The sequence below is a fragment of the Carassius auratus genome, unplaced genomic scaffold, assembly GCF_003368295.1.
Source record: "Carassius auratus strain Wakin unplaced genomic scaffold, ASM336829v1 scaf_tig00214282, whole genome shotgun sequence".
Classification (NCBI taxonomy): domain Eukaryota; kingdom Metazoa; phylum Chordata; class Actinopteri; order Cypriniformes; family Cyprinidae; genus Carassius; species Carassius auratus.
In genome coordinates, this window is record NW_020527593.1 from 985,324 (window position 1) to 1,006,258 (window position 20,935).

At 37.0% G+C, this 20,935-nt stretch overlaps 1 protein-coding gene across 2 annotated transcripts in view; it reads left to right on the forward strand.

Moving 5' to 3' along the window:
* The window catches only part of LOC113091749 (thrombospondin type-1 domain-containing protein 7A-like), a 108,257-nt gene that overhangs the window by 35,221 nt on the left and 52,101 nt on the right, over positions 1–20,935 (forward strand). For both annotated transcript variants that reach the window (XM_026257373.1, XM_026257375.1), the window contains exons 2-4: positions 9,786–10,731; positions 14,025–14,273; positions 17,970–18,151. In XM_026257373.1, coding sequence (XP_026113158.1) covers positions 9,786–10,731; positions 14,025–14,273; positions 17,970–18,151 — 1,377 coding nt within the window. The remainder of the gene's footprint in view (positions 1–9,785; positions 10,732–14,024; positions 14,274–17,969; positions 18,152–20,935) is intronic.

Genomic DNA, 20,935 nt, shown 5'->3' on the forward strand with positions numbered 1-20,935 from the left:
ATGTGGTTTTAAGTTAAAATCTAGGATTTATTTCAAAATGTTTTTGTGTGTTTGTGTGCAAGATCATCTCACATCTTGAAGGCACCCAGCATATGACCTTAAATAAACCTTGCTTCTGTAGAGCAGCTAAGCAGCTAAAGTGTTGTCTCCTCTGGAGCCCAACTGCCTCTTGTTCATTTTGCTGCAAGGAACAATTTACCTTGGTTACCGCTGTAAACACAGCAGCACTGCACATGGCCTATTATATGGAGGTACAAAACTTTTCTGAAGACAGTTCCCTTCAGAGATATATCCTTATAAACCTCCACCCCAAATTTCATGTAAACACTTTTCTTCCAATATTTAAAACATTGTGAAAAGTGAGCTACACTGCATGTACTGTACAGTATCTGTATGTTCTCTTCTCTATTCGTCTGACTTTATTGTTTCCCGTCTCTGGTCCCTGTTTTCAGACTTAGTAATATTTCCACATATTTCCAGCAGTGAAGCAATATTTAAATAGGTACAGCAAGATACTTCATCACTCTATCTGTGGCGCATTGCTATTGGATTTACATTGTCAATACAGAAAACAAACCAATACGTCGCTGTCCCTGCATGATGGGCCAAAGTATCGGCCCCAAAACGTGCGTAGGTCCATCTGGGAAATGCCCAATATGCCAGATGGCCAGTCCACCCCTGAATGGAAAGCAAAGGGAGAGTTTCAACAAAGAAGGATGTCTTTGCTGGGGGTAAATAAATTCTTAAAGGGTACATAATTTACACAGTTTCACCTAATCTCATGTTAATCTTGAGTGCCTGTAGTACTGCATCCTTCATATGTCCAAAAAGTCTTTAGTTTTATCATATTTATAAAAGAAAAAAACAGCTTTCCGATTCTTTCTGGAAAAAGCTGAGCTCCTGGAGGCATGCCGTGGGTGGAGCAATAATACTGATGTTACGTGTTGTTTCCATTAACATATATTCCCTTATGTGCTGATTTCCAATAAAAACAGAAATCTGATGCAATTGTACTTATATGAATGGGGTCTTTTATCATAGAGACGACTCCATGTTTTAGTAGGAAACGATGTGCAAATCCAGCATCGACTTGGGCCTTGTTTATAAAACATTCGTCACTCAAATGACAAAAGCACTTGATACACTCCGTTGCTGCCCCGGAAAAACAAACTGCATCCACTGTTCATGTAATGCTGGGTTCTTGGGGAAGCTTAACACGGTAAACTTTCCCTCACATCCAAAAACCCACTTATTTGAAGACATTCTCGAACAAATCCAATGCAGTCTCACTCTCCTCTGGTCAACGTGTGTACGCGGGCGCAATTTTCCGAGCGAAATGCTCATATAAGGAGTTCCACTCTCGTCTATGTCATTAGATCCACGAGCGAAATAAAGCAGCCGAAACTTGTACCAAACCGGAAGTAAGATTTTCGCCAAAGAAATTCTCAGTCATTCTTCAAAACTATTTTTTAAAACTTGGCCATGTTTAGCATGATAATCCATCTTTTTAACACTTTGAACAACTCTGAATACACGGAACACCATTGTAAACCCTCCCCCCCTAATCTTAATTTCTATATTTATTTTTTTTTGTCTTGTTCTTGTACTAGCAACTTTTATGATGGCTGTTGTTGAGCATATGCTGTTATCTCCACCTACTGGAAACGTTTTAGTCAGTTAGCCAAACATACTGATGAATACAATGATGTTTTGAAGTGTTGTGTTAGTATGTGGGTGTGTTTAGATAGAAGAGCCAAAAAGGATCCTTTGTGCCATGCTGGATGTTTGTGTGTGGGCAGCTGAAGCTCTGACCAGCACGTTGTTACACCCGTCTAGATTTAGGTGCTTATCCATTGTGAGTTCACAGTACAGAATGCTACTGTTCTCTCAGGAACAAAGGGAGGATGTGGCCAGTTCCCCCCACCCCTGCCGGACCGATCTAGTGTCAGTTATGTGTCCCAGCTGCCTCTGGCTGACTTATGGCCGGAGGTCACAAACGGGGCTCGTTTCACAATAAAACACAGATCTCCTGAGGCTGTGTGTTAATGTAGAGTAACAAAGTGTTACTCAATTGATATGGCAGGGCATTTGTATTGAGAGCTCTAAGACTGTTTGTTTGAAGTGGTCTCAAAAAATATTTAGATAGTTAAGCCATACTTAAAAATGGTTGAATATAATTAAATTACAAAATATCAGACCAAGAGGCACAAGCAAATCTTTATACAAAAACATTTCCTAGCAATAAATAAATAAAATAATAATGATACAATAAATTAATTGAAATATTAAATGATAAAACAGTACATATAAACTTGTCAAAACGAAGAGAAAGCAAGACATATTTCAATGGATCATATCCATTCAGTAGTTAATGATCCTGTGTGAATTGACTTCATGCATTTACTAAAAATCACATTGCGACAAGTTCATTTCAATGTATTATACAGTAAAATTAGTTCTGAAGAAAATATGTATTCACATGGGAGATGCTTTGATATTTTGCATCTAATATATAAAGTTATAAAGCATATATGTGAAACACTCCTTCAGTTTGATTCCGAGGTTGTTTGTGACAAAATGTAATTATAAGCAGGTATGCATTTTTTTTCTTCTGTTTTGTTATTTTTAATAGTCTCATCCCATCATGCCTCTTGCTCTCTGAGTGAAGTGGACATATTTTCCAGTGGCCGAATACACTGCTCAGATTCACTAATGGAACCCTTCAGACACACACACACACATTTTTTAGTAATAGCCGATTCCAATGATTTATGGGAGTACATGTTCTTGATGTTGTGAAACTCAAATCCATTTACTAATGATGATTCAGCTTTTTCAAGTTGGCCGGTTATTACTGACCCTTAGAATAATATGTATTTTTTTGAGGTAAGTGTGTGTACTGTACATGTGTGTGCGTGTGTGTGTGTGTGTGTGCATGGATGTAGTTCACTAGGTTACAAAGAAACACCAGCACAGCTCAAAGGCTGGTTGAAAGGGACAGTTCACTCAAAAATCTATTACGGACCCTAATGCTGAGTTTGTGTCATTTTTAAAGCTTGAAAGCTTAATTTCCAAGTTGTTACAACTGCATGAAAAAGAACAACATGAACATTTGTCACAAATTCTCCTTTTGTGTTCCACTAAAAAAAAGTCATATGAGTTTGAGGATGACTGACATAGTTAATGGATCGTGTAGGATTTCTTGCACATTCTTGTATATGTTAGATTCAGTCTAGAGCTGTCTAAAGCTCAAATTCTAAAAAGCAATGACTTTAAAAATTATAATGAGATGTTTCAAAGTAATTTCGCCCCTTCCCACAGTGCAGTTGATGATGCTGAAAAGAGCGTATTCACAACAGTTTGGCATGCATTCATGGGCTTTCATAATGTTTCATGGCATCCTAAATGAAGCGTGTAATGTAATAGCAAAGCACCTACAGCTCAGAGAACTTTTATGAAAGATACATGAGTCATTTTAAATTCCTAGTAGAGTTTCTCTCAATCTTACTTTAAAATTCAACATTGGAATTTGCACATTCATTGTCCGTCTCAATTCTTTTCACTTATTTCCCAACCAGGAAACTTAAATTCAAGATTTTGTTTCATCAACAGTTTAGCTTTTTACATTTCAACCTTTGTCCTCCTCAGAGTGTGGGAGAGCTTGACCGAGGTCTGAACTGAGAACAGTTAACTCATTTTGGCAGGAACGTCCTTGAGCAAGACTGATACAGATACACAAACACTTAAGAGCTTGCATATTTTATTGAATGAATATTCCTTTTGATAAAATAAAAATGTTTTGACATATTTGAGCTTTTTGGTGTTGGTTTTGAAGGATTTTGTTTTGGAATATTTTTAAACTTTAAAAGCAGACAGTTAAAGCAGCAGAGTTGCAGCTGGTATATAGCATTTCATGATTAATCAAACCCTGCACTTTTGGATTACTACAGCTGAAGAGGGATGAGAACGACCTAACATCTCTGTAGGAAATAAAAACCACAAATTAGATATGTTTAATACCTCATACAGTAATTATAGAACTTTTTGCATAAGTCATTAAAATTTTAGGACTTTCACTTTAGAAACAATATTTTAGGAATCTAGAGTTTCAGAAGAGATGTCAAGAAAGTCTCACTTTGTGCTTGGATTTGCCAAGATAATGCTACAAATCAAATGATTTTTCATGCTGCAGCTTAATGTTGTCAAATTTAAATAAATATTTTAGAATATAATATATATTGAATTGTATAATTTGTTTATTAGTATTTAATTATTTATTATAATATTTAATATTTTAATATATTAAATGTTTTCCTGAATAAAGTTAGTTACTACATGCCTTCAGTTTTTTACATGGTATGTTTTATAGTTCTATACTCTTACTACTGTATATACTGTATAACAATTATCTAATTGTTTTTTTATTTATTTTTTTTAGAAGAAATGTGTGTCAACACTGAGACATACAAGAAACAACAGTGATAACTCTGTTAAGTCTCCTGAGATATAAAAGAGCAATACAATTTTTCCTCTGGGTCACCACGTGACACAATATATCCTTAAAGGAGAACAATATGAGGTTGGGTATATTGCCTCTCAAACATCTTCATTCCTTACATTAGCATCACATTAGGATGTGCATGTTAGCAAGACTGCAAAATCAGTGACATCCTTGTGACTGGCATTGTATCACTCTACAACATAAAAATGCTCTATAGCCAACTGTCATTCAACCAGAAACAGTAATACAGTCAAATCCAGAAGTCTTTGTAAAGGGATTTGTGGCCAATAGACTCTGCAGCAAGCTTTGGAAAAGCCTTAGTATCTGTGATCACAAAAGATATTTAGCATGCAAAAGGAAAAGGGATAAAAGATTTTATGACTCCTATATGGGTGTCTAGGGTGTAGCAGATGTCTTGATATTAAATGTGTAGGTGAGAATGTGAGATTCACAATATTATTAGATATCAGCACAACTTCAATATTTCTCTGTGGGGATTAGATAAAACCCGACTGTCCTGATTCTGAGACTGAGTCTGATAAAAGACTGCAGAGAATTATATATATTTTTTTCCCTCTGACAGTGAATTTCATGCAATTTAGTGGAATAACATTTTAACTTTGTAATCGTGCCAATCTAAATAATAGACAATGTGAAACGTGACCTTTTCCTTGGTGTTTCATAGTTTTTCATCATGTGAATGTCTGAAGCACACGAATGCAGAGCATCTGCCCAGCATGTTCCTATTTTCTAAAGCTTCTGTATCCAGCCAAGCTAGTATGGAGCAACATTTTACGCTGTTTTATATTTCCCTGGTAAATGCCGCCTGGCACCGCAGGAAATACCAAATTGGGGATGGGGAGAGGATGCAAAAGAGAAATTATTTTATATGTGACCAGTCGCCCTCCCTCAATCTCTCTTTCTCCTATTCTTCTCAGTCTTCTCATCCTCAGAAAGTTAAAGCTGACTACTGTACATAATCATATCTGTGAAAAACATGTCTCATAACCTTCAACAATCACTTGCTTCTCCTTACTGAACTAACGAAGGCCTCTGAGAATCTGTTTGATTACAGCTGAAAAAAAACAAATGAATTGTGTAATGGATTTGCTGTACTCGTGGGAGAATATTTGTGCTAAATGTATTTGCTTTGAGAAAGCTTCCTTTGATTTATTATATCAAGAGCTCCATAACTGTTTTACAATTGATGTACAGTACGGCTGATGGGGCATTATCCATCCTATTTTAGAGGTACCAATACCAAATAAATGCATATTAATGTGATCTCCAGACAATCTGTATATTAGAGTACTGTATATGCACACCAGTTGGTGTAGAGAGTTTTTCATTAGTGAGAATCACTCTTTCAGCTGATTTGTCTCAAACTGATTGATTCAGGAATGAGACGTCTTTATGATAGTCGTCGACTCATTACTCAAGTGATTTGTTCAAAGATACTGATTCATTTAGGAACAACGCACATCTTTATGAGTGAATCACTGAATCATTCACTCAACTGATTTGGTCAAAATTAGGGCCGGGACTCGATTAAAAAAAAAATAATCTAATTAATTAGAGGCTTTGTAATTAATTAATCGAAATTAATCGCATTTTAATCGCATATAAATATTTGACCTGAGAACAGTGAGAAGTAATTTTTTTTCACATGGATTTATAGTATACCATTGAATAATGACTGAATACATAAGCTTAAGCAACAAAATATTGTTTATTTTTGTTCAACCAAGTCTAGCAGACCAGTGCAATTTTTGCCATGAAGTGTAGCAATAGCATATTTAGAAACAATTTAGAAATAGTACATTTCAGAAATTCAGGAAGCTTATAGGTGCTGGAACCTTCTGTAAAGTGTTTTTTTTTAAGTAAAACACAATACTGTCAATTACATTCAGAACATTGGAAACACTGACTATTAGAAAACATCTCTCTGTTGCTTCAGAGGCCATAACATACTAAGTCCAACTCTCAATAACCTTGGCCAAAACAATAAAGAGTTCAACATAAAGTGCCAGTTGCAACAACAAAATAATTCATAGTTCAACATAAAGTGTAAAGTCCACGCTAGCTGCTATATGTTTTGCGTTGAGGTGATACTTGAGACTCGATGTGTGCTGCGGTGAAATGCGAAGTGAACGCTAGTTGGTGCTTCAGTATAATCGGTCCCGCCGAAACTCATCCAGTGAGAAACGTTCCGCGGTGCAAAAATAAGTTATTAAAAATGCGGGATTTTTTTTTCTGTAATTAATTAATCTTAGTTAACGCATTATTTTTTGTGTAATTAATTAATCTCAAGTAACGCGTTAAAGTCCCAGACCTAGTCAAAATACAAGAATGTAACATGTATTTTTGAATGAATTAACTTGTTTAATTAGGTCTAAAACAGATTAAGGAATGAATTGTCTTAATGAGTGAGTCATTGAATGATGCATGAAACATATTTGTTCAAAACACAGATGAATTCAGAATGTGTTGCTCAGAGTCAATAAATATTGTGCATTCATTAGCTTAGGTTAGATCTTCATTGACAAAAAAAAAAAAAAAAAAAAAAAAAGAATACCTGATGAAGTAAACATCAACATCTTTCTAAATTGTAAGTTACCTCAAATCTCTGAATTGTGAAAAAGCAAAGCCATACTTGCAATTGCTCTGTTGGTCTGGATACCAGCATGGCTATTATTAAAAATGACCCTCAATATTCAGAACAACAACTATCTAGCTTGCAACTCTCTAAAATGAGTTACATTTAACTGAAAAAGCATGTTTACATCTGTTACAGGTCCGTTCTTGTGCCATATGTGTGTATATTTAAGCCATGTTTGTCTAATAGGAGATAATAAAAATCATTGAGTGGCAGGTGGATGAGCAGACGGAAATTGATGAGTTAATTTACTGATGCCCTGCGGCTGTAGATCCAACAGCTGGAGCGACGGCCTGCAAACAATAGAGTCTTATCCACCATAAAACTCTCTCCTTCTCCCTTTTTTATCCCTTCTCTGCCATCTTCTTTTCCCTTACTCATTCCCACATCCCTACCTTTTCAATCACTGCACATCCACGGTAACCTTTACAGATGGAAATACATTTTCCATCTTCTGTCCTTCCTCAAATTTGTGGTTATGACTCTATCGCGCTCCTATGATGTGTCGCCCAGTCCTGCATGCTGTTTGGCTGTGCATCTCCCTGGTGTCCTCTGGCCTGTAGATGACCACATCGCCTTGTGACATGCTCATAAATTATTCTGAGCACCTGCAGCTGCAGGCGTTGTGAATGAAGAAGCTCTTGCCGCTCTCTCTGGGGAGCTCCATTATGCTTCCTCTACAAACACATGTAGTTGTTTGTGAGCTAGAGCTCTAGTTAAAAAAAAAAAAAAAAAAACATTCAGTACAACAGTACTACTACTAGTAGTAGTAGTAGTAATCATCATCATCAACATTTCAACTCATTTCTTGTTTTCTTTCAAAAAAAAAAAAAATCAAGGTTAAAGTATATATATATATATATATATATATTTTATTTTTTTTTTATTTTTTTTATTATTATTAAAATGATATCTGAGCTGCCTAACTTAAAACCATATATAACATGTATAACTCATCTTTATGCTTTTTTTTTTTTTCTCAGATAGGTAATTAACAATGCAATGAATACTGTTGATTGAGTTTGATTTGTACTTAACCCACACTATTCTTTAAGGTTATGTTTTTAGTGTTTAATGCAGATGTGTTCACTAGTGTGGAATTGTAATCTTCCTTCTTGCTCTCACAATCTAATTGCTCTTGAATTCCCCAGAAAATTGGAGTTTACAGTGGCTAACCATGTGACAAACTGCGTATGGAACAAATCAGAAATAGTTTTTTTAATAAATTAGAATCTTGTATTGAGTATGCTGGTGAAAAAGAACACTACATGTGAGTGCATGGAGTATATGTATATCTTTTTCTGGTGTTTGAGGTCATTCAGTTTGTGGTGGCTCCGTTTGTTGTATCCAGAGCGGTTTCTTGTGGTCGGCATTGATCTGTATTGACCTGGTCCTTGTGGTTGCAGCTGTAGGCTAATTTAGCCCACTGCTCATTCCATTAACATTTACATCGGCCTGTCTCATCCTTATCGAGGGGAGTCATAAAGCAGGGCTTCACATGGCCTTCATTTCTCTGAAATAAATCACCCTTTGGTCCAGGCACTTTATAAAAGACAGGTACCAGAGCACACAATGAGCCACTGTAGTCAGAGAGTGCTTTTAAAAAAAGATTATTTGCAAGAAGATCTCAGCTGAACTCTGCAATCAAATGAAATGACCTCAGGTGATGGTTACGGAATATCATGAAAATGAAAAAAAATATAAGAAGAGAGATGCAGTTTAACACTTCATCACTTGGTATAAATGCTTTTTTCCCCTTCATGACCTCAGCAAATTGTCAGACTGAATTTCAGTTCATCTGTTAGCTCACTTTGATTTACTGCTTCAGACTGTGTGCTTATGTCTCTAGTGCTCTGTAGAGACTGAACAGTTAGAAAATGCAGAGGTGTTACTTCAGCCTAGAATAACCTATCCTCCTGAAACCAAACCAAAATATTAGACTCTTTGGCTTGCTTTCTTCTTACTCCTCTTTTTTCTTCATACAGTGAAAGGTTCCACTGACTTTGACAGAATGTGCATTTTTAGATCAACTATCCTATTTATAGTCAGCTGCTGCTTCATGTATCCATCCACTCTCCAACAAAGTCCTGGCACTGCCAGTGGCAGATACTGGAAATTGTCAGATTTTATGTAGTAAGCTACAAAATCAAATTCCTATTCACTTGAACACTTGAATAAATCTAATTAATATTCATGAGATTTTGCCATTTTGTCATGTCAAAACCAGCATGTGTGGGAAGTACCAATTTGAGTACCAATCTTTCTCTCTCCTCCTTGTACTCTGTGACCTTCTCCACAATGACCTCTCTGTCACACTGTGACCTCTATCAGTAAAATCAGCTTGTCTTCACTAACACATCCCTAGTGTTTTGCATTGTACAGTCCCTGGGAATAGAGGGATATTGATTCAGACAGTGGGCATGTTACTCCTCCTGGCTGCCCATATCCTCTTTTTAACTTAAGTATCTTAAGTGCATGTAGGTTGCAGACATTAATTATGACCTGTACAGGAAGTGAAACCGGATGCGATCAGGATATCGAACATTAGCACAAATCAAGACTGGCATCTGTTCATGAGGCTTTTACTGAATTGTAAAGTTGTCTCTCTTGTCTTCGTCTCTCTTTTAGGGCCATGGGGGAGGTGCATGGGCAGCGAGTGTGGTCCGGGTGGAAGTCAAAGCCGAGCAGTTTGGTGTGCCCATTCTGAAGGCTGGACCACGTTACACACCAACTGCCAGCAATCGGAGCGGCCCAGCAACCAACAGAGTTGCTTCCGGGTTTGCGATTGGCACAAAGAGCTGTACGACTGGCAGCTAGGGGCCTGGAACCAGTGCGTGCCAGTGTCTATGCGCAGTGTGGGTGTGCCAAGGCCAGCGGTGTGCACTCGAGGCGAAGAGGGCATCCAGACGCGGGAAGTGGGCTGTGTGCACAAGTCGGATGGTGTTCCTGCGGAAGATGCCATCTGTGAATACTTTGAGCCCAAGCCACGGTTAGAGCAGGCTTGCCTTATCCCATGCCCACGCAACTGCGTGGTGTCCGAATTCTCCCCATGGACGTCCTGCTCCAAGAGTTGTGGGATGGGTCTTCAGAACCGCTTGCGTTGGGTTTTAGCCCCACCACTTTTTGGTGGTTCGGCTTGCCCCAACCTCACAGAGTTCCGCACCTGCCAGCTGGGCCCCTGCAAGGGTGACGAGAGCCTGTACAGCCTGAGGGTGGGACCTTGGGGCCCCTGCATCACTTCACCTGTACGTCAGGCCCGGGAAACCCGAGAAGATAGAGAGCTGAAACCAGAACGTAAGGCAAAGCGGGACCGGAAGGCCAGGCAGGAGCGTCAGGGCAAGCGGCGCAAAAACAAAGAGAAAAAGGAGGTGAAGGAAAACAAAGGAGAACGTGTGAGGGACAGGGTCAGGATGAAGGGAAGGATGAGGGACTCTGAGACCCGAGAGCTCATCAAAAAGAAGAGGACGAGGAATCGTCAGAACCGCCAGGGCTTGAAGTTCTGGGACCTGCAGGTGGGCTACCAGACCCGGGAGGTGACGTGTGTTCACCGAAACGGAAGCACATCGGCGCTCAGGTCAGCCTCCTCCTCTTTATGTTCATGCATGATTTGATTATAAAACTGTTATTCTTCCAGATGCTTCTTTCTGTGGGGGGAACTGTGATTTTCTTAGGTTTGATAATATATTGTTTGAAAGTAGTGAAAGCTATTCCAATCAACAGTTTATTTATTTATTTTATATCTATTTATTTATTATTATTTGTTTACCAATGGCAGTTAGATCTAAGGCTTGGTATTACTACAGCTTTTCTTGTTTGATTCCAGTTCTCCAGCTCTGAAAATGTGTACATTTTATTTCATTCTGATTCAATAGTCAGCTATATATATTCTTTTTAATGTATAATTCATTTATGTGATGGCAAAGCTGAATTTTCAGCAGCCATTACTCCAGTATTCAGTGTAATTCCAATATGCTGATTCGCTGCTCAATAATATTTTGTCAGTTATTATTAATGTTGAAAACAGGATTCTTAGAAGATTTTTATGTAATTATAATTGACAAATTAATGACATAATTGAATGTCTTTTCTGAATAAAAGTATACATTTCTTTCCAGAATAGAAAATCTCACTGTTCCCAGACTTTTGAAAAGCAGTCTATGTACATCTATTAAAAATAAGTCAATTATTAAACCAACAGAGCTATCAACTCTACTGCGTGATTGTTTAAGTGAAGGTCATGATTAATCACAAAATCAATATTTGTACCAAGCCCTTAAAGAAAAATGTCAACACAGGCAAGAGAACTGAGACCATTGAGCCATTTAACGGGGGCTTCTAAAGGAGAACATAAATACAGACTTATCAACTCAGTCAATGATATGTCAACACTGTCTCCTTCCCACCTGCAGTGTTTCTGCATTTCTCTCCTTGCAATATGAAAGCTGGTCAGTCTTTTGATCCTATGTGTGTGTGTCTGTGTGTGTGTGTTTGTGTGTCAAAGTATAAGAGAGCAGAGAGGCAGCACTTATGTCTGTTTTTGACAACAGGGAAATGACAAGCCTTCTTTTACCAGCACATTCTCTTATCATATGAGCTGGCCTTCAGTGAAATATGCTATTTCATACACACACACACACACACACACACACACATGACAAAAAGACAAAAATACAAACAGACTTCATTCAAAGCGCGAAACACCACCGCACATGTATACTTAATGTTTAACACATGCTCTCAAGTGGTTTTATTCTCCACATTACAGCTTTAGCAAACTTAACAAGGATCTTCACAGAAAAACATGTGGTATCTTATAGATCCTGGGGGCTATTAATATTAACTTGCGGCATGTTTTCAAATGTTTTCCTTGTTTTTATCTGTTTATACGTTATTTTACTCATAGACTGCACTACATGCTAACTGTCTGAGCTGCAGCAATCATTTTAATCCGGTCCCTGTGTTATAATTTCCCTCTCTTTAGGGGATTGTGGAGCATGATAATTGACATTTTAAACAGTTCTTGCAGTGGAGTTTCCCTCAAGGAAGTTTCAGAAAGTCTGTCAGTAATAGACTAACTAAAGAGAGAAATCTCATTTATGGAGCAATACTCTCATGTCAGTATGATGACCCAAGCCCATTGCCTTGCCATCATTCCATCACCATATAAGTAACTGTCTGCCTATAATGTAATTGCATTATTCTAACCCAAAAATTTAATGGCCATCTTCCTTCAGAAATGTCCCTTATCGTTTTCCTATCAAGTTTCTGTTATACCAGTAAGTAGTTTTAAGCAGTTTATAATATGGCCTTTTTTTGCCAAGTGCTTTTCCATTACATTTGCACAGCCTGCAATGGAGAGCATCTTTTATTGAAGTTTCATCTACAGGTTTGATTCAATAAGCATGCTATGCTCCTATATCTCCAGTGCATGTCCTCATTCTGTCTCACATGGTGAAACTTTTAATCTGCTTTAGTTGAAGAGGTATTGTCAAGTGAAATGGGAATATCACTACAAGCAACCTTAGACTTTCCGAGTGAATTTCAGCAAAACAGCGTGCCCGTCAAGACCCACTTTGATTGTGTTGTTGTGAACAGGATTTCAGAAGCAAAAATGTCTGTTATGATTGCCGTAGGTTCCCCTTCTAGAGTCAGAATGGGGATGTGTCATATCTGCCTGTATTTGTTGTTATATGGGATTAAGCACAGGGAGATGGAGAGAGATGTGCACTGTCCCAGGCAGATCGGTACATTAGAGCTACTCACTGACTTCACAGATGGCTGAAATCCCCAAAGAGGCTTAGCTGATTCTGATGACCGTATTAATGCAACACCCTGCCCTGGATCAAATGTATGGAATGGCAAGGTCAGAAACGAGAAAAAGCATTCAAATCAGACCCGCGCACCATGGATAAAGCCAGTCAAACCAAATGAATAGATACTTGATTAGGCTCTTAATTTGTGCTCTCCTATCCACACATCTCAAATTATGTATTGGCTTTAATGCCAGTCTGTGTGTGGGAGTGACAGTGGTGTAAATATAAACCTTGTAATAGATGCTTTACAGGTCACAGAAATATATGTACAAGAATGGTCTCTGCCTGGATTTAATTCATCAGCCTTTGACACCAAAGACGTGCCCTGTGAACCAACCAAGCCTCTGATTTCTTCATCTGACTAAGACAAGTGAGGTCTTTCTTACATGTGTTGTAGGAGCTCTAGTGAGGGCCACAGTCTCAATCATAACAACCCCCAAAGCCAAACCGTCGAAGGCGTTTGATGCCTCTTAATTAAAATTCATGCAAGTCATAGTTTGATACATATCTTAATTGAATCGCTATCTGTAGTGACTGAGATAGAAATTAAAGAACAGGGGTGAGGAAAACTCCTGGTAAGATGTGAGGTCAGAGTGTAAGCAGCAATGCATATTCAAAATGATATACAGTGATTGGATGGGGTCGGTTGAATACAGCTTGGTCAGGCTTGAAATTATAATTTTCCTTTCTTTTTTAAAGATAACAAGGCGAATGACATCCTCCCTGGTCCTGAGGTCTCAGATGTCTGTTTTATCTCCATGTTTTTATACTTTTAAGTTTTTCGCTAATAATTCGTATTTTTTTATTATTATTATTTTTGTTATTATTTTATCTATCTATCTATCTATCTATCTATCTATCTATCTATATATATTTTTTACTTGTAATTTACTTGTAATTTATATACAATGCAATTATGTTTTTAGAAATGACAATGTTGATGTTTATTTTTCAGATGTCATAAAAGTGCAGACGTCATAAGATGTTTTTGCAGCTTATATAATAAACGTTGGATTCATTGATCGATTACAGACTTTATTCTGTGTCCCTACAGCCACTGTAACCAGCAGACTCTTCCTGTGACATATCAAGCCTGTGTCGTCTCAAAGGACTGTGAAGTGACCGAGTGGTCAGACTGGTCGGCATGTTCAAAGGAGTGCTATGATCTGAATGGGCGTAAGGGACAGAGGACACGCACGCGTCAGGTGAAGCAGTTCCCAGTGGGTGGAGGGGCCGAGTGTCCTGAGCTGGAGGAGAGTGAACCGTGTTCTCCTCAAGGAGAAGAATTCCCGCCATGTATAGTGTAAGTGCTGCGTCCATTCTGCTTCGCTGCTTGGATCATGACATTTAAATGTATACTAGACCTAATATTAAGCATTTACACTCAGTGATATCAAAACTGGTATGGTTAATCTAAAGTTGATATTGGTTAACTATATGACTGAAAACAGTCAAAAGTTTTAGAACGGCGAGATTTTTATTTATTGTGTATATAAATATATATATATATATATATATATAATTTTTTTTTTTTTTTTTTTTTTTTTAAGCAGTCTCTGCTTCTCACCAGGGCTGGTTTTATTTGATTCAAAACACAGCAAAACCATTCCATATTGTGAAATAATTTTACAATTTAAAATAACTGTTTTCTGTTTGAATATATTTTAAAATGTACTTTATTCCTGTGATGCAATGCTGAATTTTCAGCATCATTACTCCAGTCTTAAGTGCCACATTATCCTTCAAGGATTCATTTTTTTTTCCTTTCACATTTTATGTTGTTGCCTTCTGTTAAACTACTTTAAATTACTTTTTTTTTCTTCAAATTAATCTTCACTCCATTAAATATAATATATCTTATTCATGATATTCAACTTTTTAATTGTTTGAATCTTTTTAAAAATATAATCTTAGTTTTAAAGGATGCATTAAATTGATCGAATGTGACAGTAATTTATAATGATTTCTATTTTTATTTTTTGTTATTTTTATAACTTTATATTGATCAAAGAATCAAAGGGAAAAATGTCAAATTTTCCTAAAATTGATTTATTTTTCAATATTGATGATTATAGGAAATGTTTGTGTGTGTATATATATATAAGCATAACAGATAAGATACCTTTTTTTTCAAAAACATTAAACATACAGAAGTGTTTATGAATATATATATAGGCCTGCATTGTTCTATAATAGCTCTCTGTATAACGACTTCATCTGTTGACGGCTTTTGGATAGCATGAAGGTGTTAAAACACAGATGGAGGAATAAAAAGTGAAAAGAGGGTGGGGGTGAAGGTCCTGCTGGGGAAGATGGAGAGATGGCAGCGTGTTGGTGGTTTGGCACAGCGCCACCCTGGAGGAGGTGAGCTGATGAATAGTGAATGTCTGAGAGGACAGGCCACACGCTGTCTAATCTAATCTCCCTCACAGATGAGCCGGTCCATTCCTCATCACTCATCACTCATCACCTCACTGCACTGGATCTCACCAGAGCGGAGCATGTGCCCCTCTGTATTTGATAGAGGTGAAAGGTGCTCCTGTAGTGCTGACCCAGTGTGTGCCCGGCCATGCTCTCTCACAAAACCCCACATGTGCTTTCACTGCTGTCGCTGAGAAAACTTTACAGCAGGGGTTTATGACCAGACGTCCCCCAGAGTGAGATTCAGGTGGCCAAGAATGGCTTGTAACCATTAAAATTTAATATTCACCTACTGTTAAGCATCTCATAAATCTCTTAAAGGGATATATATGAGAATGGCACTATTAAACATAACAGATAAATTGACATTAAGTACAATTACACAACTGACAAATACATCTTAGTTTAGTTCGAACATTTAAACGAATGGCAGGATTTTACAAAATATATTTTCACAATACAAAAGAAGAGCTCGAATGCTACACATGGATTTCTGTGCAGAGTTTCGAGTCCGTGTGTTTTTGTTTTGTTATGTTTTGATTTTTGTTTAATTTGTATTTTCCACAGTCATCCAAAGGAATCATTTTAATGCTCTTTTGAATCATATGAATTCTGTAAAAGTCAGGAAGAAAAATTGTAATCGTTACTCGCTGTAAGTGTTTCCATCCAATGTAAATCTCAGCTCTGATTCATGTGAGCGTACATTGAAATATGGTTTATTAAAACTCGTTACATCAGGTTTCACATCTTGTGATAGTCACTAATTCATCTTTATTTGAATCAAAGTTGACCAATTTTGCATCGTTAATCTCTGTAAATGTTGGCATCTGATACAGCACATTAACGTTTGAATATGTACAATTATGGTGCGTTAAAACAAAACACATCAGTTTTAAAATATTGTGAACGTTATTTGAATCAACTTCATTTAATTAATATTTCATATATTTATACATATTGGGAAAACTATTTACCATTTACCATTTAACCATTAACATTTGCTTTGCAGTCCATTACTCATTCAAGTATCCTAAATAAGAAAGCTTTCTCACTTCACACATTATGTGTAGCTCAAGTATAGTGCATAAATGGAAAGTGAGGCCCTCAAACAAAATTCTGAATGCAGTCTTGTTAGAAGCCCACTCAAATACACACTGAATCACAGCTCATGAATATGGAGCTCTGCATTTGTGAGGTCAAATGGACTTCATTTTTTAATCTGTGAAAAAGGTTGAGAGCCATTACCATGGAAAGTCAGCAGGAATTCTCTATTGGTTATAAAATCCAATCCGCCGCATTCAGAAACTGAAATAAATGTTTCATATTCTATCATTTACACTACAGAAGCAAAGCAAGAGACCATTTCTCTTAGTTTAGAATGCATGCTCATGGTCAAGAGATGTTTTTAAAGGGCGCTCTCCTTTCTTTTTACTCTTCTTATTTGAACTCTTCTAAAAGCTGGAAGCAAGACGTGTTACTGAAGGTCACTGTACATTTAAGCACACGCACTACCTGCGCTCCCCCCCCCCCCCCCGAGCGTGCCCTCCAGCTTTTGATCAGTGCGACACATGTAGAGAAGAAATGGTGATCAAAGGCCAGCGGTAAAGAGGAGGTTCTTAACTTTTCAGCCAATGCTCACACTGTTAACCCTGAACCAGAAGTTTTGTTGTCTCATTTATGCGTATTATCATTTCATTAGAAAAGGCACTAAAACCTTTACCGATATTACCATACATTCATTGGATATGGTTATAACTGTTTCAGATGGTATTACAAATAAATAAATAGTGTGTTGTAAAATCTGAAATATCTGTGCATAACATAAAATTAGTACACAACTTAATAGTAATATAAAAAATAGCAATATTCATATAAAAAAAAACACAAATAATTACTAAATTTAAATAAAACCAAAGATATTAAATTTAAAGCTTTGTCAAAAATATTAATATAAACTATAAAAGTATGCATATAATACTAAAATAACACTGATATGTATTCATAAATATTTTAGTTTAGCTTTACTTTTTTCTCAGTTTATTTATTTTTTATTTTTTTATTTTTTTTAGCAAAAATGTTTTTGTTTTTGTTAATAGTAATAGCACCATGGTTACTACACTTTTACTACAATAACACCATGGTTACTTTTCATTAGGGTATCTCTGGACAGGGAACAATCCAATCAAACATGCATATGATAATAATCAGTACAGAGTGTGTCATTTTTTTGTTGCAACATATCTATCCGTAGCTCAGCTTTTGATGCTGTTTCCCTAGTGTGCTTTCGCTAACATTATAAATTAAAAAGCAGCAGCCCAGCCATCAAACTCGATGATGCTCAATAAAACCATGACGTTAGCGCACATTCTGACTGACGTGCCTTCTGATTAGTCTATTTAAAATCATCTATATTTATAACTCCAAAGGACAGACCAAAGTACAGTTTATTTTTGTGTGGAAAACAAAAAACGAAACACAAGCTTCAACCTCAATCTTCTCTCAATCTTTAGCCTTCGGAAGATAAATTAACAGAACATTAAATACTCAATAAATGTCCTTCCTTCCTCTGTGTCCGCAGGTATAATTGGCGAACGACAGAGTGGAGCGACTGCAGGGTGGATGTGCTCCTCAGCCAACAGGACCGTCGGCGGAGCAACCAGACAGGGCTCTGTGGAGGCGGGGTTCAAACCAGGGAGGTCTACTGTGTTCAAGCCCCGACTGAAACCTCATCTAACCTCAGCTCCCTCAAGAGCAAAGACGGTAACTAAACTATCAAATTCAGTGTCTTAACCCTCTGCTTGTGGTCAGTGCACTTGCTGGTTCAATGATATGTCCTGAAACCAATCCAATCTCTCTCTCCAATCATTTCCTTTCACATCTTTACCAATTGTTTACGTTTGCTACAGGTTCCACACACAGTAACGAGCACACAAACACTTTCTATTCAGCGAATATAACTGAATCCAGATCTAATAGATAAACATGTGGCAACCGTTCTGTTGCTAGTGAGAACAGGGGTGGCAGTCAACACCATCTTACATTTGTTGTGCATGTATTTTTTATTCTAGCGTTTACACAAAAAAGTTAATCCATGTGCAATATGTGACCACACGTTCAGTCAGCTCAAAACTTGCCAAGACCCATTTTGCAATGATGGCACAGTCCCCTGAATTGGAGCCCAGCTTCCAAAAATGTTCCCAGTTGGTGTTGACATCAACAGTAGGGCAGCATATGATTATTGCATATGATGCCAGATTTAAGCATAGTAAATATTGCATGGCTACTTCTATGATATTTGGAAAGTTTCTGTTATATTTTCTGTTATATAAAAGTTATATTTAATAAAATCACCTTTTTTGTCTCCGGTCACTTCCACCCCAGTACAGAATTAGAGGCTCAATGCGAGCTTTTAGACAAAGATCAGTTGATGTTTGTATTGTGGTACACAACTCAAGCCAACATAGAATTTGGATTGCTTTTTAAGGCTGAAATTAGATCACCAGGGAGAAATTAAGGGATAAAGAAGGCAGTGCTGTACAAATGAATGAGGCAGCTACTGTGGAATTTAAATGCTAATGCTGAGGTGCGCATTCACCCAAACACGGATTCTCTCTGGAGTAATACGACAGAAACAGGGAGGTGTCAGCGCCGAGGCTGGTGCCGGGCCTGTGCTCACTCTCGGACTGACACAGAAACTCCCCTGCCATCTGCTCTGAGAGCTGAACCGCCGACCTCTCAGGGATCTTATTCAAATGTCCCCAGCTGTCCTCAAGCAGTCATTGCATGGTATGGCTTGGTCACACCTCAGACAGAAAGTAAAAGCACACTGAAAGCAGCTTGCCTTGTGAAATGAGCCACATTTATATCAAAATGGTGTATTTGACAGCTACTGTAAGCCATGATTAAAAATGAAATAAAAAAAATACTAATCTGTTAACGTTGTCTATTAAAGATGATGTCTTTCAGCTGATCAACATAGGCATCTTGTAGTCAGTGTAGTCCATTTGCGTTGTCGGTATGCTGTTATTTTTTGTGCCAAACACAAAAATAATATATTTTTTAAGGGAATCTAACATTACGTCTACGTAGCACCAAGATCATTGTGAGCAGATCAAGTTCCAGAACAAAATCCACCGTAAAGCAGCTCATGCATCACTTTTGAGAACAGTTAATAATTTGACTTTTGTAATTCAGATTTATTGAAAAATCTGTTCTTTATGATGGACTGAAGGATGTGTAAATAAATAATGCCAAATGCTCTTTGTTTTTGCAACTGAATTTAGTTTATATTATCTGGAATTGCTTTGAAACTGGTTGGAGATTGTCCTATCTGTATTTTATTTAATTATTTCACATATACACTATAATTCTAAAGTTTGGTGTTGGTACGGTTTTTGTGATGTTCTTTTTTTTTTCTTTTTTTTTTTTAAGAAGTCTCACCAAGGCTGCATTTATTCAGTCCAAACTGCAAGTAAAAACAGTAATATTGTGAAATATTCTTTCAATTTAAAAACTTAAGTTTTTAAGTTTTTTACAATGTAATTTATTCCTGCAATGGCAAAGCTGAATTTTCAGCAGCCAGTACTCCAGTCTTCAGTGTCAAATCATTTTAACATGCTGATTTGATGCTGGACAGCATTTAATTTAATTAAATGTTTTATATTTTATTCTGTTTTCAGAATGGCATCAAATTATTTTGTAAGAATGTAGAAGTATTTACTGTACTAGTATTTACATCCTTACTGAGTAAAAGTAATATTTTTTTTATAAACCTGACCCCAACTTTCACTGGTAGTGTGTTCATTATAGAAATCATGTAATTCATCACCTTGAAAATATTTAGTGAGACAACCACAATTCACCCAAAAAGTGCACATGCAATTCATTAGATTGCATCTTTTTTGATGTGCATCTTGTTGAATCAGGACCTTAATGTCCAGCCTCCTGTCGGTGCTGAAGTTGTGCCAGACAGTGTTGGAATCCCTTCTGTAATGTGGCCTTAAGAGAAGCACATGGCACTAACTGCAGCTCCTGCTGTGGGAGGTGACAGGCCTGGCACGCTGACGAGTCACACTGTGACAGATGGAAGAACTGTGAGATGAAGAAAATCCTGTCCACAGGGCAAGAACACCTGCACACTTTCACACACACTCTCTGCGTATTTCACACATACACACACACACATCCCTAAAGCTTTTCCCACACCATGTCCAGCTCTGTCTTGTTCTCTTTTGTGCATATTGTTTTCTTTTTCTCTCCTTTGGTTTTCTTTGTTTTACCCATCACCATTCTCACCAAATACTTTTATATGCTATTAATTGCAATTGATTTGATTAAATAAACTGCATATCATGTAATTAATTCACACACACACACACACAAAAATATTATTATTATTATTATTATTATTATTAATAAATATTATTATTATTATTATTATTAGTAGTAGTAGTAGTAGTAGTAGTAGTAGTATTATTATTAATTATTTTTTAACCTACTTTTTTCCTTATTTACCTTGTTCTCTTTTAATCAATGAAAATCAAT